We start from the raw sequence: 14,591 nt of genomic DNA on the forward strand, positions 1-14,591 counted from the left end.
TTATGTGATGTCCACACACAACTTGAATAAATTTGTTTAAATAGAAAATACTCCAATTGGCTAAATTGAAGTAATGTTTGTTTTAAAAAGCATATTTAAAATGTTTATTTTTCTTCGGTATTCTTCGGTATGCCTGTTTTGGCACTTACAGGCTTAAATCGTTCTTCTGTTCAAATCACAACAATTTAATGAGCTATATGCTTGGTTTGGGAGCAGTGGAACTCTAAACTCTAACATTCTGTCCGCTTATAAAAGATATAGTGTTCAAAAGTTTGTAAGCTACTGGGGAATTGCTTCTGTATAAAAACATTACTAAAAAAAAGTTGTCTCATTTAACTTGTTTCGAAAGTTCACTGTAATTGCAAATTGTTTAAGTTTCTATTCAATATTTAGCTCAGCTCCAAGACAGCAATTGCTAAGCGATTAACGAATTTAATCGTCTTACATTTAAATAAATGAGTATGGCCTGTAAGTGTGACTTAATAGTGGAGTTAGTGGCAGTGATTTGTGTTTTATTTAGATTGCATCTGTCAGCTGTTCCAAACAAAATCTATAAACCAAATGACAAATAACAAATCAAAATTACACTAAGCTGACTATACAATATGTAGGCTAAGGTGGGAACTTTCTGTTCCGTTTATTTCTGTATAAGTTAATAGAGTGCAGGAAATATTTGAAAGAGTACACTCTGCTTTTTTTTACAAAGTATTGGAAATCTGTTCGCACAGCTGTCGAATCGGACATCTTATACGGCATGATATTCAGATGGTATTGTAACCATGTTTCATTTCGTCAAATGTCAAATCTGTCCCACTAGGATATTATTATCCTTGACTCTGCAGCTGCTTTGGTTAAAGAGCAATTGACAATCATTGTTAAAACGAGAGAGATTCCTTCGATATGTGAGGAACTATACTATATATGTACATATATAGTATGTACATAACTCGTACATATATGTACAAAATCTCTGTATGAATAACAGATTTTATTCTTTCTCTTCGAGGCATTAATTAGCATATGAGTAGTAATGAGATGCCATTGAATGGGATTTGTAGTGGATTTGGTGAGGAATGCAGAAGGAAATTAAAGCGTTTGTGAATACACACTTTTGTTATTGTCTCACTGCCGCATTAGTAACCACCCACAACTCATTCTTGTTTTCTCCATCTCGTCTTTTCGTCTTCTCCACAGATGGCAGCATCAGTTCTCCATCCACGCCGAACTGTTCAGCGGGCGGGTGCAGCAGCATCAGCAGCATCAGCAACAGCAACAACAGCAACAACAACAACAGAATCAACAGTGCCGCTTACACGCCGCTCTCCACGACGCCCAACAGCCATCATCAGCATCATCCACAGCATCAGCATCAGTCGCCGTCACAGCAGCTGGGCAACAAAGGCGTGGGTGTAGGCGTGGGTGTGCCCCCCGTACCGCCCGCCGCAGAGAGCAACGCTGGCAGCGGCAGCACATCTGGCCACAAGAACAGTCTGAAGGGCACAAAGTTGGCGCGGCGTGCGCGCTCGTTCAAGGACGATCTGATTGAGAAAATCTCATTGATGCGGACCCCAAACAACACGCTGGGCAGGTAAGCGTAAATATTGAGCTGAGCGAGTTGAACGAACGCGTTCGCTATAAATAGATGACGACGCGACATATCGCAGAAATCAAGACAGACATACTCCTACTTTTAAATATATAGACGCAATCAGCACACACACACACACACACACATCCACACATACAGGGACAGACAGAGACAAACAGAGTTGAGAACAGAACAGAAATATAGAATTATTGTTGCTCGCTCGCAGGTCACACTCGCCCCACAGCCCACGCAACAAACATGCTTTGAAGCCGCCGCCCACCACCGAGGAGGTGCAAAAATCCACACAGACGCTGGAGACGCACGTTAAGGACATATATAATGCGACCAAGCATTTCCGTGATGTCATCTCGAAAAAGAAGCTCGAGGTACTCCCAGGCAATGGTACCATCATCATAGAGACTATTGCGAGTTTGTATTCAGGTAGGCAATATCCTAGATTTATTTCGATTATTCCTAATTGTTTACATGGGATTTCAACAGTGATTATTAATGTGATTATTATGAGGCAGTCTTTTTTTTTTATATTTTGAAGTTTCTTGGGTCTTCTCAGAAGGTCGCATTAACCTGGTCATGCCAGGGCAGCAGTTAGGTCTTACCACGCTGTAGATGACCATTTCCTTACAGTCGTGATTGAAACAGGCAGACAGTCATATAATGTATATCTATCTATAACATATAGTATACTTAGTATAGACAGATTTTTCGTCGTTGAAATATTTTACTGAATCATTGCGTGCGTTCACTAGGTTGTAGCGATTACTGATTACTGATTTCACTTTGTGACCGCTCTGATTTGTGATTCATTTGAGTAAAAACAAAAAAATATACGATCGGGAAACATAAATCAGAAATCATAAATCGCTGCTGTACTGAAGTCCCAATAACATGTTTTTTTTATTATTATGAAAGCTTATATCCTTGCCATTGTTAATTCAATAGAAAGGACATCGTGTTTATAGTATCCTACGAGTCCGTAAAGTCGGTATATTTACACATTAGGTGAAGCAATCAAGCTAGCGCCCATCAGTGCTGCCATTTTAGCTTTTTTCCCGCTAGATCTAACTTCTTTTAAATGCCAGTGCGGGAAAAATTCGAAAAAAGCGAGTTACAGGAATTCTAGCTTAAAAAAAATTATTTAGCCGTTTTTAAGCTTTACTTTATGTTTCACCATATACTTGTATTTCAAGTATTGAAGAAGTCGAAATTTAAATGTAAAAAGACATTTAGCTTTGTACTTGGCAGATATACATTGCCTCAAAAATGATTGCGAGCAGTAAAAATTTGTAAAACAACTACAGATTTATACATTTTTATCTATAATTTGAATTTTATTTTTACAAGAATCTCATATTGTTATTATTATAAATTATGAAATAAGAGTTAAGAATTAATATGAAAACATTAAGACAGACATTTCCTTAAATTTAACCAAGAAAATAGTCTTTGTACAACCAGTTTTTTTAAAAGCTTATTCTGCCTAGGATTTAGCTTTAATTTTTGACAATCTAGCTTTTTTTGTCCAAAAAATTATGGCAGCAGTGGCGCCCATGTATGTAATTAAACGACTTTTGGGTGCTAATTTATCCGTCATCTGTACTTTGGCTTTACGCGATATTCACAAAATTGACAACCTCATTAGATGCATATATAGTAACGAGACATCGAAATTGATTTGTAATTAAAATTGTATTGCTTTGTGCGCCCTCCACAGTCATACAATCCTACACACTGAACGAGAACAGTGCCATAATGAGCTCGGCCACACGACAGGTCTACCAGTCGCTGGGCAAGCTCATCAAGCTGTGCGATGAGGTGATGCTGACCAAGGAGGATGTCGAGTGTGCATCCCTAAGCGATGAGAACGTGCGCGAAGTCATTGACCTGTTGGAGGAAGCAGTACGCGTAAGTGAATGACAATCAAGGTAGCAACGGATAGGCGGTCTAAAGATGAGATGCCCTTTCAGAATCTGGTCACACTGGCGCAGACTAAGCTTAAGGAGCAGGATCAGTGCACCTTCCGGTACAGTGGCTCTGGGCTGAGCGGCATTGGTGCAGCCGCTGACATCATGGGGACCGTAACGGCGGCAGCAACCACAGGCACAGCCACAATGCGACCGCCCGTCGACGCGGTGGTGCAACGCACATCGTTGCCTGACATTGCTCTAACGCCGAAAGAACGTGATATACTGGAACAGAGCAATACCAATCCTATACGCGCCTCCCACAGCACCGAAAGCATATTGCGGGATACGAGTCCGCCACCCAAACCACCGTTGCCGAACCGAAGCAGCAATCCACCGCCTCTGCCGCCCAAGCGCCGTAGCCAGCCGTCACAGGCCAGTCCGCAGCCGTACCAGCAGTCCCACAATATGAGCGTTAACTCAGATCTTGATTGTAGTTCCAACTTTTCGCTTATGAGCTGTGGCGTGGATCGGTAAGCCAATTTATTCTATAATACTTAACTCTATAAATGAAATGCAAAGAAAAGAATTGACAGCTCATTGTTTTTAGGTCTGAATTTTTCTCTATAAACAAATATTATTGATTAGCAAATACTCTTGAAAGTATTCTTGAGCTTTTCCCAGCGTTACTTTTCGTGTCAAGCTCCTTTCCGCGTAGGGACATTTTTATACTCTGTACATAAAAAGTACAGAAGTATATTAGGTTTGCGGGAGCTGAAAATGTAACAGGCAGAAGGAGGCGTGGCAGACCCCACAAAGTATATATATTCATGATCAGCATGACGAGACGCGTCGATCTAGCCCTGTCTGTCCGTCTGTCCGTATGAACACCTGGATCTGAGAGACTATAAGAGCTAGAGACACCAAATTTTGCACAAAGATGCCTTATGTGTGTACGCTGTGCAAGTTTGTTTTATTTTTTTGATTTTCCCCCCTATGGGGGTTTTCCCGATTTTCCATTCGTATAATCGCCTATATCTCGGAGAATATAAGACCTAGGATACTGGGATAGTGCCCGCAGCTGTTGTTGTTACTGCTTTGCTCAGGCACACGAGACATACACAGACACATACAAACATACACGCAAATTTATACTACACATACGTACAGAGTATTTCAAAGTCGGGATACCCGACTTTAGCTTCTCTACTTGTTTCTTTAGGGATTTTTGAAAGCCCCCTTCTCTGACTCATAATCTACAAATAGTTGCAGCTTGTCCGTGCGTTCGCGTTCCCCCGATGAGAACTCTAGTCAATGCTCCTTTGACTCGGCGCTGAATCATTCGCGCGAGGACGAGCAGCATCAACACCTACACCAACAGCAGCAACCGCAGAAACAACCAACACAGCAGCAACTGGAAGACGCTCAGCTGCTTGAAGATGATGTAGACAAGATGATCAGCTATAGTAAGTATTAAATATTGACATGTTCTTTCTACCCTATGGGCATTCACATTTTTACCCCATCAATCAACAAACAACCAACCAATCAACCGACCAACCAATCCACCAACCAACATTTCCACCCGTGCAGCATCGCAATCGGATGCAAATACTGCTACTGCTAATGTGGATACTGTTGCACTGCAGCAGCAGGAGGAGGCGGCAACGCAACCCCCTGCTGCAGGTACATTGATAAACGCCTCTGGCGAGGGCAGCGGCGGTGAGTGTAACACGGAGCTCCGTAAAGTAGCCGCAGCGCTGACCAGCAATCGACATTCAAATGAATCGGGTACTAAACGCTCATCAACTTGTTTATAAGCGCTTCACATCTATCGTTTTCTCTCCACCCCACCCTACTGTCTCCCAAAATCTATTTTCAGTCTCTTTTTTGGTATCCAAATATACATGCCTGTTTTGTTGCCACAGCTTAGACATAAAAAGATAACTTTTATACGACTCTACGACTTGCGAGTGGAGAAGTTGTCAAAGTTCTGGTTAAATATAAAAACGGGCATGTGTGTCGGCACCTAAATTGCTTAACTTTCTACATTTTAAATTGCGCCTGGTATTATTATTCTCTTTCTATATACCTTTTTTTTCCGTTTATGTATGTATGTTGTTTGCTTGCTTGTTGTGGGCCACAAAGTTTGTTTGCGCACATTTTCTGGTCCTCCGCCTAGTTTTGCGTAGTTGCAACTTGTTTATTGTGCCTCCTAACTGTATTCGCGAATTCAAGCCATTCTAATATCTGGTCTCTCTCTCTCTTCTCGTTTTCTCTACCCCTGTTTCTCCTAATTTCGTACAGGTTTCGTTTCCATGAAATCATTTCGCACTTCTACGCAAAGTGTTTCGAAACGCTCCTCCGATCATAGCGTGCAGTCGTCAACCAAGTCATCAAGCAGCAATTCCGAAATTGCATTTGGCATTAGCGAGACAACAACAACGGCATCATCAACAACAACAGCGGCAGTAACGTCCTCTACGAGAAGCAGTGAATACCATCAGCATTATCAGTCCAGCGTTCAGCGGCAAAGTGCGGCAACAACAACAACGACTTCTCTGGCAAACAACATCTGCAACATGAACAGCAGCAGCACCACCACAATGTCAACAACTGCAACATCCAGCTATAGTGAGCTTGAACACTCATCACTTAATGCATCGCCGGAGCACAATCATTCGAAGCTGCTCTCAGGGCGGGCAATAGCACCCGCTTTGCCCCCCAAATCACTGACCCGACAACCAACGCTCTGTGGGGCCGCCGATGAACGGGATGACACTACTAGGTGAGTCCAGTAAAGCATTTCGACTTCCTCTAATAATATAGATAGATATATATCTATGTACTAACTTGTCAACCGTAATCAGGTTGATGATATAGAGTCGGTTGTTAGTCTAAACGCCTTTCGTCTAGGAAATATTATATATAGAACTATATATAAAGTTTGTGATTGAAGTAACAGTTTTCTTAAAATAAATAAACTATAGCATATATCAATTAACTAATATGCATCATCTAATTCGCCTCATTAGATAAAACGAGCTTGAATTTATGCTATTTTCCCAAGTCATGTCCGTCTGTTCTTTCAAATGCCTGCATTTCCGAAGATAATGCCAGCTAGAGTACGGCCCTAATTGCTGGGTGGAGAGGTCTCTTCACCGGAGTCGTGTAGTATACTAGTATGCCAAGTTAAATACTTTCGCAAGTCTATTAGGATAAGCCTGAAACTTAAGCTGGGACTTTGCTTTCTCCTGGGCGATTTCCACTTAAACATTTAAGTCTATGGATATTTTCATTCCGTACCATGGTGCCCCAGGGATAGTTCTCAGCATCTTCAATTGAGCTCTCTGAATTATTTCTACATTACTAATGCAAGCGTTTTCCCATAGCTCGTAGCCATATGTCCAAATTGGTTTGAGAATATTGTACTTTGTACTCCAGTTTTAATGCTAAACGGAGACGTTTACAAGCCAATGTAGATTAGCTTTTAATTTCAGTTGACTTCTCTTTGCTTTAATGTGTTTACGCCAAGTAAGCCGTCTATATATTGAAAGAGTTTTCTAAATGGCGGACACATGTACTTTAACACAAAGCCTCCAGTTAGCCAAATGTGTGCTCTGATAGTCCGGATGATGGATGTTAAACGAAAATTATGGCAGCTAGAACCTGACATTTGATATTTAAAAATTAAATAAAAATATTGTATTCGCCTTCCTCTGCGATTCTCATACCAAGTACCTAAGTGATGGCAAATCGGGTATTCAATTTTGGAAATTACGGTGTATCAGAATAAAAAAATAAACTTGACCTGCCTAGGGCTTAGGGGAACCTGGATACCAAGTTTGGTAATTCTAAATTAAATAAAAAAATGGTGGCTGCCGTACTCCGCAATTCTCATACCCAGTATCTAAGTGATGGCAAATCGAGAATTAAATTGTGAAATTTTAGATAAATTAAATAAAAATATTGTAGTCGCCTTCCTCTGCGATTCTCATACCAGATACGTAAGTGATGGCAAATCGAGCTTTCAATTTAGATATTTCGGGTAAATTAAATAAAAATATTGTGTTCGCTGTCCTCCGCAATTCTCATACCAAGTACCTAAGTAATGGCAAATCAAGCAAATCAAACGCGTTTGATATAGACCTTATAGGTATTATTTGTAGCTCATCAGTTCGTTTTACCTTAATTGTCTAGTAATTTGAATTGATCGCCTTTCTCAATTGCTTTCCAGTGAGCTTGCCCTGCTGCGCCATATGCCGTCGCACACGCCTTTCAAATTCTCGTCGGAGCTGGATCCGTGGCATGCGAAGCACCACAGTCTGTCTGGGCCGCCGCTCAGTGCCCGCCTCGTGACCAGTTGCACGATCGATCGGCACATGGACGATCCGCCGCCGTTGCCGATGAAGAAGAAGCACAGTAAGTGCAGCAGCTCCATGTGCACAGTTATTTACATGGTTTTCCTTTTCTCTTCTTTTTCCTTTCTTTTTATTTGTATAATTTCCTTAATGGTGTAATTTTCTATAAACCATAAAAACCACCCGTACATGTAATGTGTGTATGTGTGTGTGTGTGTGTGTGTGTATTAATATCATTGTGGCTTGCATGACAAATGTGATTCCAATCCGATCCATATCAAACAGATGTTGCAACAAATTGCAGTTGCAATGTCAATGTGCCACAACAGGCTCGCAATTGGTGAGTGGGGGGGGGGGGGGAGTTCAGTTTGAATTCGGGGGCCACGAACAGGTGACATAACCAGTCTACTCTCTAGAAAGTTGCGTCCACTTTTCCCCAGATTTCTATTAAGTCGTCCGTAATACTTTTGTGTATGTGCGTGTGTATATATATATATGTATATATCATAAGTGTGTATGTCGATCTAAATCACTATCTAAGAGTAATTGTACATAGTATCATACTAATGACAAACACAGACGAACATCCATTCATTTACCCAGAAAGGTCGAATCACACACATCATGTATAATGTATTTTATTTTTTAGTATATTTCATTTTTTACGGTTGTTTGTTAGTTTTTATCTGATCTGATCGCATATCAACAATCATTTCACTTACCTACACCTTTAAAAAAACAACAACCATTGTAAATCCAATATGTCCTAAAATTGATAAAAAGAAAACATCCAGTCCAGCCAGTCCAACCCAGTAAATAAAACCTTAAGCGTAAACTGAACGCGAACGCGAAAAACTCCAACACTATTCTCAACAAAAACAAATCAGCAACAACAACAAAAACAAGAGCAACAACAAGAACAACAACAACAACATCATTGTCCATTTATCAGTAGCGGCTGTACAAATATATTTTAGCAATTTTATTTATAGCAACAAAACCAATTGTAACTGTAACGCAAATGTTTGTCAAATTGTTGTACGTAAGACTCTAACCCATCTAAATTATCGTTCCAATCAACATCTAGTGTTTCAAAGTGTGGCCTTTTCAGGTAAGTTTGTGTGTGTGCGCGTGCGTGTTGGTTTTTCCTTTATTCGTTCTTTTCCTTTTCCGTATTTCATTTGTTAAACAAAAGGCAAACCAAATTAATGCAGAGTCTTCGGGCATCCGAAGCGCTTATCCTCTATATCCCCCATTCTCCATTCAAAACTATATGTACATATACATATGTATCTGCATTGTAAACTCATTCAAAACGAAACTGGAATGCTAGAGTCGAGCACGACAAACTCTTGAATACCCTGTACCCAATAGCATATAAAATTACACTCTACCCAAGGGTTAAAAGGGTATACTAATTAAGTAGAAATGTATGTTACCTAGAGAGAGAGGGAGGAAGAGAGAGAGACTAAGAATAAGCATTACAAAATGATGTTTGTCTGTAGGAACGCAAGGATCTCGGAAATTTTAAAAGGTCGAATTACGAAACTTGCTATCCAGGTTCTTCTGAAAGAATAAGAAAATTTGTTTGAGAGGGAGTGCACTCCCGAATAGTGATTTTTCTATAACTTCCGTAAATAAAGCAACTGCTTAACCAAATTTGTGAATTACATCCGGTTAGTGCTAATAACCTAGATAGTTTTCCAATCCAAATAAAATAACTCCCAAAATACCTTGAAAGTATTACTTTCCACCTACTACATTAGTAATTAGGGGCCCAAGTAGATCGAACTAAATACAATATATTTAATAGCGATTCAACAATTTAACAAAGTCTCTTTCATTTCAAACTTTCTCATCTTGTTTTACATGAATAATATGATTTTGCTTGATAACTGTAATAAGTTATATATTCATATGAATAGTTAGTTAGTTATCTCAGCTTTCCTTCATAACTTCTCCACTGTTTTGCCAGTTCCGAATATTTTCTTAATGTCTGAGGTATAGGAATATAGCAATAAATTGAAAAGAATTTAGTACACATTTTTTTAGGGAGTCAATTCTAGGATCTTTGCTGCCTCTGCCCTTTTCGCTTTTTTGTTGCCTAGCTAGCTATTCTTCTCCTGTGCTTGACGCCACTTTCTTTACCCACTTGGTCTACTTTGTTGCGTTGCGTTGCGTTCTGTTATTGTTTTTGTTGTTTGTTGTGGCGTGCATATCACCGACTTACTTACTAAGTAATATGTATATATAGACAGTACATAAGAACTACAAGGGTGTGCATGAAAAATAACGCTTTCTCCTTTGTGGAAAACAAAAATGAAAATATTGATAATAACTGGCATTTATTAAAAGGCTTTTCGATTTGAAGTTCCACCCATTTGGAGAGCTTTGAACCTTACTAGCAGCTCCAGCACTCGTAAGCGCCATTTCCACTCATTTTCCATTTACTCTCGCACACAGTTCTGGCCTACATGGAGATCTGTTCGGCATCGACACGCAACGTCGAGCATCGCCACACGGTGCACGCATATAATCTCAATGTCCAACGAAATTTATCGCACAGCCAGACTATGAAGTAAGTACGAGTATATTACATAATGGTGTCTGTCAGTGTGAACTGATTGTGTTTGGGAGTAAATGTAACAAATGTTATAGAAACTTAACCAAGACTTGGAATTCAATTTGGGGATGTGCATATCTTTATACGTGTACATACATACATACATATGCAATTGCCAAGAGATCAGTATTCAAATTTGTTGCAGTATCATGCCCATGAGTAAGGAGCTCTCACCTGAACACGAAACCCCACCAGCTCTGCCGCCCAAGAACTACAAGCAACGCAAGCCGAGTGCATTGCCTCCCACGATAATCACAACACCGCCTCCCAGTCCCAAGCCGACGCACTTGAGCGGTGCCAGTGACGGCCATGGCGATGTGAGCATCGGATCTCGCAATAGTCGCATGACCACCGTCAGCGAGGAGCTTAGCGACGCAATGCCGGCCGAAAATGATGATGACGATGCAGTGGCAGATATGATGCCAGGCCACGAAAATGTGGGTTCTGGCCAGGTTCACTATTGCCACTCGCATCAACTTCCAAGTGAGGCAAATGTATCGCCTGGCCGCGACGAGTCGGTGACGCCGATCAGCACTCCGAAGCTCGAGGAGGACGACCAGGAGCATGAGGAGGAGCAGGAGGATGAAAATGACGTTGATGAGCAGTTGCCAAATATGCTGGAGGTAATTGACATTACGCCATATCTAATACTCAAGAAGACGGAGGAGGAGGGTCCCGAGGTAAAGGGCGGCTTCATTGATGCACTCATTGTGCATGCCAGTCGCGCTTCAGCCCGCTCCGATAACGGTGAGTCACATAATTATATATGTATACTTGTTTTATATAATTCTTAAATTAAATTCCTGTTTCTTGCTAACAGCTTTCAGCGAAGCCTTCATCACCACCTTCCGCACTTTTATACAGCCGATCGATGTGATTGAGAAGCTCACACATCGCTACACTTACTTTTTTTGCCAGATGCAGGATCAAAAGCAGAAGGCGGCTAAGGAGACCTTTTCGCTGCTTGTACGCGTTGTCAACGATTTGACGTAAGTAGAAACCATTGGTCATCTATTGATCACCTAAATGACTTTTAATTAAAAGGCTTTTTATAAAAAATGCAGAGAAAAATAAATCATAATACTACAATAGTATTAAATAAGACCGACTTCGACTAGGTTATCCAAAGCCATTTATTTTAGGACTGTACGGACAAGTTAATAATTCAAATACTTTGTCAAATACTTTTTGTCCAAATTATTTACATGTCTGACAATCGCTTGAGTTACAGGCACGAATAGTTTGAATAGTCATTTTGACCATAGGAGTATTTTATTATGGCCATTTGTTTTTTTAGCAGAAGAAATTCTTCAACATATACAAGTAGATAAATATATTTCAACCTTTCTTTTGCTTTCAGCTTATCCGATTTATCAAGTGAGCTGCTAAGTCTGCTCGTAGAGTTTGTCTATCAGTTGGTATGTTCTGGAGAGCTGTATATGGCCAAAGTTCTACGCATCAAATTCGTGGAAAAAGTGACTTACAAAAATCAGCAGACGGCTGAGAAGGCACTGCATCCATGCAACGATAAACCAACCCACCAGCAGCTTAGTTTGCTGGATCTGAAATCACTGGAAATTGCTGAGCAAATGACGCTGCTTGATGCCGAGCTCTTTCAAAAGATTGAAATACCAGAAGTATTACTTTTTGCCAAAGATCAATGCGAGGAGAAATCGCCGAATTTGAACAAGTTCACCGAGCACTTCAACAAGATGTCATATTGGGCCCGCTCCAAGATTCTACAGCTGTCGGATGCCAAGGAGCGCGAGAAGCATGTCAATAAGTTCATTAAGATCATGAAGCATTTGCGTAAAATGAACAATTACAATTCCTACTTGGCACTGTTGTCAGCCCTTGACTCAAGTCCAATTCGCAGGTGAGAGAGCGCTTATCCAACTAAAATTTATACAAGCTCTTTTGCTTAATATGTCTCATTTTTTTGTCCTTCAGATTGGAATGGCAAAAGGGCACTGCCGAGGAGGTGCGTTCTTTTTGTGCCCTCATCGATTCCAGCTCAAGTTTTCGTGCATATCGCCAAGCTCTGGCAGACACACAGCCCCCCTGCATACCTTATATGTATGTATATATTTTTGTGGCTTTTGAAATCCAGTATATTTTACAACAACTAATCTATCCGATTTTTTAGCGGTCTGGTTCTGCAAGATCTGACCTTTGTTCATGTGGGGAATCAAGATTACATGGCCAAGGGTGTGATTAATTTCTCAAAACGTTGGCAACAATACAACATTATTGTGAATATGAAACGATTTAAGAAATGGTAAGATATATTGACATCCAATATCCTAAAGTATAAGGCATGCCTATTAATTATCGTGATTGTTTGTGCATTTCTCCAGCGCATATCCATTTCGACGCAATGAGCGTATTATTAGTTTCTTCGACAATTTCAATGAATTTATCGGCGAGGAGGAAATGTGGCAAATATCGGAGAAAATCAAGCCGCGTGGTCGTCGTCCTGTCAACTATTAGACTAATTCTAAAAAGGAAGAGACGAGTGGATGAAAGAAACAACTCAAACACCAACTATTCTGCAACTACGCAAAATTAGAACAACTACAAACTACAAACTAAGCATTGTGCAATGATTGTGTCTACTTATACATAATATACATATATATGTATATATTCATATGTATAAATAATCACTCTATGTGAGGATTCCGAGTTTGCTGCTCTATCCATATAGACATATATAATATAGTATATGTCACCACATAGAGTGGTACATATGTATGTATAGGTAATACATATATATATACATATATAAACAAATGTAGTAGCATGCATCTGTAGATCAATATTAAGTATATAATACATAATTATACCAACAACAACAACTATTTAGTTGCACCTATAGAACGATAGATGGCTGGCCTATGTGTATGTTTGTAAACTCTCAGTAACAAAAATTCAAAATTCAGCACCAAACACGACTTTGTTTTGAAAACATCTTTAATCTGTATAAACACAACGAATTTTCGCTATGTGGTCCATATTTTTAACTGTGTATTTAAAATGATGTATGTGTATTGGTATTGTGTACTTAGCGCCAAATGACGTGTTTAAATACATAGGTGCATAAAAACAAAAAGCGGTTCAGAGTAAATGCCACACTAAATCTACCCATCGAAACAAATTAAAACTGAATAAGCCAATAAACAAGCACAACTGGATAATATGTACCCTTACAAACTACATACATATATACAATATGAACGCTTGACCAACAAAGTTTAACTTAATTGTATTTTAATAGCATTTAAAATATTTATATTTTTCTAAATAACACCGAAGGAAAGCGTTTTTGTTACAGTCCAGCCAATGATTATTTAAGACTGAAACGGTTCTGCTTCAACTTATTTGCATTTTTAGAAAGGGTTTTTTTTTTAATATATATTAATAAATTAAGTATATATTTATATTTATATACATATTTATGGAACAACTTCATATAAATGCTTTAAGACTCCAAACTTAAATGAGCTATGTAGTTTTATAAAAAAGTAATTTAAACATTCTTTCTATCACAGTGTTTATAAAATGAGACGAATAGTCAGTCTACAGTCGACAGAATTATTTCATAATACAAATTTGCTCTTCGGGTAAAAGATATTATAGGTTGTAGAATAACCTTAGGTCAAACGGCAACTTGATTTAGTCTAAAATAAATATTGGATGGTCCGTAAAACCTTTTCCTCGATTTATTTATATGTTGAAGGACTAATATACTATGCATAACCTGTTGTTATTATCATAACTTTTATTTATTCCATTGTTTCTATTAAATTAAAATAAACACAAAAATTAAACCAGGCAGGTAATATAATATTACTCATTCATATGCTTTTTTGTTGTCTTCATTTTATTTTACGTCATTTGGTTAAAACTTTCTTGGTCAAGACATTGTTTGTTGCTTGCATATACAACTGTGCTCAAGATCTAATCTACATACATATATACGACTTATTACCGTAAGTAGTTGTACTATGACACCATGCACTGAGAACAATTTTATATGATATGATACGAACGAACCCCGAACCGCTAACTTACCTCCAGCCTTGTATTTGTTATGA

The 14,591-nt window shown here is 39.2% G+C and overlaps 1 protein-coding gene across 3 annotated transcripts in view; it reads left to right on the forward strand.

The window, feature by feature from the left end:
• Positions 1–14,324, forward strand: part of LOC115628806 (guanine nucleotide-releasing factor 2) — a 36,240-nt gene extending 21,916 nt beyond the window's left edge. For 2 of the 3 annotated variants that reach the window (XM_030525020.1, XM_030525019.1), the window contains exons 2-16: positions 1,195–1,588; positions 1,815–2,029; positions 3,321–3,511; positions 3,574–4,043; positions 4,777–4,976; positions 5,104–5,301; positions 5,818–6,298; positions 7,748–7,932; positions 10,335–10,449; positions 10,640–11,241; positions 11,315–11,483; positions 11,855–12,370; positions 12,445–12,570; positions 12,641–12,772; positions 12,852–14,324. In XM_030525020.1, coding sequence (XP_030380880.1) covers positions 1,195–1,588; positions 1,815–2,029; positions 3,321–3,511; positions 3,574–4,043; positions 4,777–4,976; positions 5,104–5,301; positions 5,818–6,298; positions 7,748–7,932; positions 10,335–10,449; positions 10,640–11,241; positions 11,315–11,483; positions 11,855–12,370; positions 12,445–12,570; positions 12,641–12,772; positions 12,852–12,984 — 4,127 coding nt within the window. In that variant the 3' untranslated portion in view covers positions 12,985–14,324. The remainder of the gene's footprint in view (positions 1–1,194; positions 1,589–1,814; positions 2,030–3,320; positions 3,512–3,573; positions 4,044–4,776; positions 4,977–5,103; positions 5,302–5,817; positions 6,299–7,747; positions 7,933–10,334; positions 10,450–10,639; positions 11,242–11,314; positions 11,484–11,854; positions 12,371–12,444; positions 12,571–12,640; positions 12,773–12,851) is intronic. The other variant, XM_030525021.1, reaches the window with a different exon arrangement.
• The last annotated feature ends 267 nt before the right edge of the window (positions 14,325–14,591 follow it).

This window comes from Scaptodrosophila lebanonensis, unplaced genomic scaffold (genome assembly GCF_003285725.1).
Source record: "Scaptodrosophila lebanonensis strain 11010-0011.00,11010-0021.00 unplaced genomic scaffold, SlebRS2 tig00000129-arrow-arrow-pilon, whole genome shotgun sequence".
Classification (NCBI taxonomy): domain Eukaryota; kingdom Metazoa; phylum Arthropoda; class Insecta; order Diptera; family Drosophilidae; genus Scaptodrosophila; species Scaptodrosophila lebanonensis.